A 7,500-nucleotide genomic window follows, 5' to 3' on the forward strand; every position below is an offset into this window, starting at 1 on the left:
TTTTTTTTTTTCTTTTTTTTTGTCATTTTTTTTTTTTTATTGTTGTTTTTTGAACAATACCTTAATATTAATTATGCTCGATTTACTTAAATATTCGTAGGATTGTATTGAAATAAAAGAATGGAAAGAGAGGAAAGAGAAGAAGAAGAAAAAAAAAAAAGAGAGAGAAAAAGAAGAGATAATGATTTTGTCAGAGTCGGTGTGAAAGAAGCTTAATAGCCGGCATCGTCTGCTTCGCATCCACGTTGATTAATAATTCCTCGTAAGTTCTTAAGCTGCGCACACACCGAACTCTTACTCTTATATATCTTTTTTGTGTACATATATATATATATATATATATATATCTTCTTCTTTTTTATTCTTTAAAGTTAAATTTATGTTATCGTAGATTGTTGATGATTAATTAGAAAAGTGTGTCCTTAATTACTATCCTCGATAATGGCCCCGAATATTCCCGGTTTTATTACGCCATGTCAAAGGTCGTACCGATAGCAGAACGACGTCGACGCAATTTGTCACACGTTAAAAAAACAAGAAGAAGAAGAAGAGAGAGAGAGAGAGAGAGAGAGATCGTTTCGTACGATATATTTTCGCACGACCTAAAAAGGAAACGCTTTGAGCTAATTGTCTGCCTCGTGGCTTCCATTCGTCCAATTAATACCTGCCGACACGTTTAATTGAGAACGAAGTTCTAACTTTTCGCGTGAGTTCATTGCTTTATATGAATTATTAAGCTAGAAGGATAATTTTAAACCGCACGACGTTACTGATTCAAAATATGTTCAATCGATTTATTAAAGTTATGCATACAATATGTATATTCATATAATAAATATATAGGGTAATATGTACGAAGCACTTATCTTTTTAATCGAAAATTAATTAATCAATTTATTTATTTATTTATTTATTTATTTATTTATTTATTTATTTATTTATTTATTTATATGTTAATAAAACGCAATATATATGTATATTGCATAAAAATTTGTTGTATATTTCAAAATGTATTACATTATATATTCTATTAAAATTTATATATATATATATATATATATATGTATATATATTTGTTTTATTATAATAAAATTATATAAGCATTATAATTACGTAAGATTCTGAAACTGTGTATGTATGTCTATCGTTAATTCGTTTTACTTTTTTTTTTATTTGTTTTAATTATTAAAAAAAAAAAAAAAAGAAAAAAGAAAAAACCTTAAACATCGAGTCACATCGTACTGATATATATATCATCACGTTGATAAAGGAAAAAAAAGAAATAAAAAATATACATACTCAATTCGATGGATTATGAGAATTAAAACATACAAATCCGGTGTTTAAATTAAACGATAGGAATGGTTAAACCTGTGGAATACTATAAACCTGCACGTTTTCTAGACATTTTATCGATCACGATTTAACAAACGTTTTATATGTTTCTTATGTCTACACTTGCCGCTTTGAGTAAACACGACTAATCTCGACCGATTTAGATCTCCGAATGTGAAGTTAAAGAGAGAAAGAGAGAAAGAGAGAAAGAGAGAGAAAGACAGAAAGAGAAAAAGAAAGAAGAAGAGAGTTACGACCAGGTGGTGGTTCACCAAATGATTCGATCCACTTGCGACGTTTTATTAGAGACTAGAGTAAGAGAGAGAGAGAGAGAGAGAGAGAGAGAGAGAGAGAGAGAGAAAGAAAGAAAAAAAGAGAGATAGGGGAGAGGGATATATACCATAGTTAATGCGAACGTACGTCGGTACCATTCAGTATGAAACTCGGTTGCTCGCGAATGAACAAACGTTGGACGTAGAGAAGAGTTAGGGTGAGCATTGTAACGATCCCACTGGCATTAAGCTTGCGTTTAATGTTTTGTTTCAAACGTATACTCGAATCATAATGGCCCAATTATTCCTTCACTGTTTTTTACTTATATATATATATATATATATATATATATATATATATATATATATGTATATCTACATTATATTAGATCGGATCCTTGAGCATTGTTACTTTGATGTTTTCTCGTTAAACGTTCTAATTTGTTTCTTATTGTAGCTGAGAGGATTTCAAGGGTGAGAAAAGAGAGAGAGAGAGAGAGAGAGAGAGAGAGAGAGAGAAAGAGAGACGTAAGATAAAAGTTCATTTTCTTCATCTTTGTAATTATAATAAAATAAAATATATAAAAAAAAAAGAAAGTAAACTCAGAAATTAATGTAAAAAGTTAAATGTAAGAATGATAGAATTTTATGAATTTGTATAATAATTGAAAAAAGAGAGAGAGAGAGAGAGAGAGAGTGAGAAAAATAAAAATTTATATATATATATATATATATATATATATATATATAAATGATATAATCGTTCGTTTTTTCATCTTTGTGTAAATCCATATTCGTAAGAAAAAGAAAAAAGGGATGAAAAAAATAAAATTAGTTGAAAAAAAATTTTACATAAAAATGTATAGAAATGTTAAAGATAAATTTCATAGATTTCCTTTATAAAATGATTAGGCTAATACGAAATGTGTATTTTAAGGATAATATCATTTGGTCGATGATAATAACGAAGATGAAAAGTGATAATTTGTCTTCGTCCATTGGTCTCTTTCGAAAATCAACGCCCCCGAATCACGGATCCTTTGATTCGTAAAGGTTTCACCTGGTTTCATCGAAAGTTCCCAAGACCCTTTCCAATTACAAAAGCTCCCAAGGGATGAAATGGAATTAATCACGTGGTATTTCCCGTGTCGATTCCAATATCTTTTCAAGATTTTCACGAACACGCATCGTCCTTTCTCGGATAAAAAAATATATTGATTGTCTATGTCTCTTCGAATATTTTCGTGTGTGCGTGTATATCTGTGTGTCTCTCACTTTTATTTATGTAGATATATATAATATATATATATATTTTTTTTTAAATTATACATATTATATTTTTATTAAAACATATATATATATATATATGGACTAATTTTTATTACAAAATTAAATAAAAGAAATGTGGTAGTCATCTGACTGGTAGTCATCTGACAAATGAATTATATTTACACGCATACGCACACGCACTCGCATGCGATCACGGAGATCCGTCCATGTTTTTGCCATCTATTGAAATATTAATTCGTCTGCGAAGGGTCCTTCCATCACTCGTAAAATCGATTGACGCGTGACATCAGCTGTACGTATGTGTATGCCTGTGTACAATAAAAAAGTGTGCGTGTGTGTGTGTGCACGTGTAAATCAACTATCGTGAAATCATTTAATATAAGAAAAGAAAAATCTATAAATTTAATTGAATATATATTTATAAATATATTCATATTAATATCTTCAATGATCTTCTTCAAAAATTATGTAAAATATATTTTTTAAGAAACTTGTATTAATAAGTATGATATAAATATATGTATATTTCGTATATGTATGTGTGTGTGTGTGTGTGTGTTAAATATAGATATTAATAAACATTTGGCAGACATTAAAAGTATTAAAATTTACGTAAGATACACGGACGGACATACGAGTCATATAAATATTTCAGTATTTAAATTTGAATTGTTTAAAAAAAAAAAAAAATTACTTTCCTTGCTAAATGTCAATACCGGAAGGAAAAAGAAAAAAAAAAAAAAGGAATTGTACACAAATATATTTATTCCTTGTAAAAAAAATAATTACTCTTTTATTGTAATATAACGTAAATTTGCAAAATAATTTGCATTGATAATATCATATCAATGCTTTTGCAATATCTCTAATAATTTACAATTCTCTTGGTCTTTACGAAGAACATCGAAGAACATCGAAGAAGACGAAGAAGAAGACGAAGAAGAAGAAGAAGAAGAAGAAGAAGAAGAAGAAGAAGAAGAAGAAGAAGAAGATCGTACCTCGTGAATGGGTAGCATTGAGGAAGATTCGCGATACTACTGCAAAAGTTTCCTTCCTCTTTTCTTTCCATGCATACGTACATATATCTTCTCTCTCTCTCTCTCTCCCTCTCTCTCTTTCTCTCCCCCCCTCCCTCCCTCCCTTTATCTCTCCTTTTTCGACGATCCTTTTTTCCCGCCTTTTCGCTCAGAAAGAGAGAAACACAGAGAGAGTGAGCGAAAGAGAGAGAGAGAGAGAGAGAGAGAGAGAGAGAGAAAGAGAAAGAGAGAGAGAGAAAGATGAGGAAGAGGAGTCGAGAACTAGCGTTGATTAATCGACGATAAATGAGGCACCGAGCCAGAGCAGCAGTATCACGCATATACACATGCCTATACGTTTATACACATACAGTATTCTCATTGTATCGGTGAAAGCACGTCCGTGTGACTTAATGAATGACTCGGGCCGTTCGTTGCTCGCACGCATCGGAGATTCTAAAGTCTCGATAGGAGAGAATCGCCAGAGAGGGAATACGCTCGTTACTCTTTAAATAGCCCTCTCTCTCTCTCTCTGTTTCTCTCTCTCTCTCTCTCTCTCTCGCTCTCTCTTCTCTTACTATCGGCAAAAGAGGAGATATTGGAATTTCGTCGAAAATACGAAGACAGTTCCCTTTAAATCATTTCATCATTTTGACTATTCTTCACGCATAGATTTGTAGAAAATTAATTTCTAATCTTATCTCGTTGAAGTAATATAAGAAAGAAATTTTTTGTTCTTTTCTTTTTTTTTTCTTTTTTTTTTTTTTTTCTTTTTTTTTGTTTCTTTTTTCTCTATAACACTTGCCATTAACACTTTTCTATAACACTTGTTTTTATTGTTTTATTTAATTTAACATGAAATGAATCGATTGTGATCCATTGTCAGACGAAATTTTCTTCACGACGACGAGTCGAAAGATCAGAAATTACGAGAATCTTTAGGTTCATTCGTTTTTTTTTTCTGTTTTTTTTTTTTCTTTTTTCTTTTTTTTCATTTTATCATATCGAAAAATTACGAATCCTTTTGATTACAAAGGTACAAAACAGAAAGATTGTCGAAAAAGAGTAATACATTTTGAAAATCATCAGTGAATTTTTCGTTGGTTTCGTACAAAAATTAAATCGAATAATATTTTCTGCGTTTTTTGTTTTCTTTTTTCTTTTGCTTTCTTCTTCTTTTTTTACCAAATATCTCGTTGATCTCGGATGTCCGTGAAAAAGAATAAAGATCGGACTATTACAGTATTCTTCGTCGTACTTTTTTTTTTGTTTTCTTTTTTATGTTTTTTTGTAATTTTTGTCGTAGTTTCTTTTCTTTTCTTTTTGTTTTTTTTTGTTTTTCTTTTTTTTTTTTTTTTTTATAATTTTTTTCCGTTTTTTTTTTGTCTTTTATCAAACACATGAAACGAGTTCGACGAATGATCGGAGCGCGAAAACGATAAGCTAAAGACGACGCGTTCCGAGAAATACACAGGCCGAGTTTTACTCTCTTTTGTTCTCAACACCCAACAACACCAGTCCGGAAGATTACAACGAGCAGCCAATGAATCGGAACGGCTTTTCTCGCATCGTCTTTCTTCGAACGATTCTTCTTCGTTACGATTCCCATAAATACCAGTAACTCAGACGAAGGAAGCTTGCTTGCTTACTTGCTTGCTTGCTTGCTTACTTGCTTGCTTACTTGCTTGCTTACTTGCTTGCTTGCTTGCTTGCTTGTTCGCTTGCTTGCTTGCTTGCTTGCTTGCTTGCTTGCTTGCTTGCTTGCTTGCTTACTTGCTTGCTTGCTTGCTTGCTTGCTTGCTTCCTTTCGACACGCGTTGTTTTATCGAACTAACATTAAAAGGTGTCTGGATCTTATTCGACGGCTCGTATAAAAAAAAAAGAAAAAAAAATATATATATATATACCACATTCCAAGAAATACTATTTCCGAAAATTGCTATGGGCAATGGATTGTTTTTTATTTTTTTTTAAAGGTCACGCTAAAAGGAAAATGAGCGTCCGACAATGTTTACTTCTTTCTTCTTTTTATTTTTCTTAATTAACAACAAAAGAACACGAATATCGGACTATTTCAATATATGTAATATGTCATGGTATAGAGGGGTCAAAAAAATTCTCAAGCTTGTATCTTGACAATTTGGAAAAAATTATGAGAAGGATCATCCTAAAAAAAAAAAAGAAAGAAATAAAAAGAATAAGTCCTAAGAAAAAGAATTTAAAATATATTACTTAGGAACTTTTGATCTAGCCCTTGCCTCATCCTCAATCTCTCCTCTTTATTCATCCTAATTATTTTTTTGCACGACCTACCTTACTCGCAAATTCCAAGTAATCCATTTCTTAGTTTAACGAAGATAGGATATGACCTTCGCTCGTTATAAAAATTTCTCAAGTACCTAGATATATAAAGATTGATATATACATACATATATATATATATATATGTATCGTCTATTAACGATCTAACTCATTCTAATTTCTCTTGGTATGTCTCTGTTAAGATACTCGAAGACCGTGGTCGATTCCAGTCTAAGTGCACAGAGGTACAATCCAGAATTCACGGTGACAACGGCTTCGTCAACTGCTTCCTACGGCAATACGAACACCAGCGTACTCATTGACCAATTGAGGCACATTAATCAGGTGAGTCCACAAAGTGTAATTCGTCGGTTGGTTTAGTCTCTTGGCCAGCCTTGCCTTGTATTAAATACGAACGCACACTAGCGTACTCATTGACCAATTGAAGCACATTAATCAGGTGAGTCCATAAAGTGTAATTTGTCGCTTGGTTTAGCCTTGGCCAGCCTTCTTGCCACGGATTGAATCGTGCGGCTTAACATCCTGTGTTTTCGTACCGTACTCATGTAGTCAGGAGGATCGACGGCCCGTGAAAGTGACTTTACTGATACCATGTTCACGATTCTCCGATGACCACCCTTTCCCCGTTTAACCTTCGAAAGTTTTAGAATTACGAGTTATGATCGCGTGAATCCCAGGGTCCATGTTTTCACCCTAAGAAAGACATTCGTATTCGTGAAATACAATTTTTTGTTCTTGTTGTATGTTATGTACATAAGTCGATACCTCATTTCGAACTTTAAATTTAACATTCTGTTAATCTCCACAACTGAATGTTTATATTGTATGATTTGTTATATTAAAAAAAAAAAAAAAAAATAATAAAAATCATTTTATCGAAGTCCTTTACAATCGAATAGAAATTAGTTCTTAAAGATTTCATATAATATGACATATATTGCATTTAGAAAAGCCCAAAGAAAAATAAGATATTTTCATGAGATATTTTCATCCGATAATGTTACATTATAAAGAATATTTGAAAATTTTAATCGTAAAAAATTTTTGACCATTCATTACAAAGTAACAATCTTTCGAAGATATTAAATGAAACTTTCAATTCGATTATATTTCTAATATCATATCATCTAATTAATCTTTGTCGTAAGGAAATGAAAAATTTTTATTAACAAAATAAATTACGAATTTGCGAAAAGAATAAGAAGGAAGATTTATTAAAAATTGACCCTTTTTTCTTTTTTCTTTAAACGTAACGCATATATATA

The 7,500-nt window shown here is 31.3% G+C and overlaps 1 protein-coding gene across 2 annotated transcripts in view; it reads left to right on the top strand.

The window, feature by feature from the left end:
• dally (division abnormally delayed protein) overlaps window positions 1-7,500 on the top strand; it is a 130,767-nt gene that overhangs the window by 110,784 nt on the left and 12,483 nt on the right. For both annotated transcript variants that reach the window (XM_035876000.2, XM_085656728.1), the window contains one exon: window positions 6,418-6,559. In XM_035876000.2, coding sequence (XP_035731893.2) covers window positions 6,418-6,559 — 142 coding nt within the window. The remainder of the gene's footprint in view (window positions 1-6,417; window positions 6,560-7,500) is intronic.

Source organism: Vespa mandarinia, chromosome 4, assembly GCF_050613455.1.
Source record: "Vespa mandarinia isolate Hongniang chromosome 4, ASM5061345v1, whole genome shotgun sequence".
Classification (NCBI taxonomy): domain Eukaryota; kingdom Metazoa; phylum Arthropoda; class Insecta; order Hymenoptera; family Vespidae; genus Vespa; species Vespa mandarinia.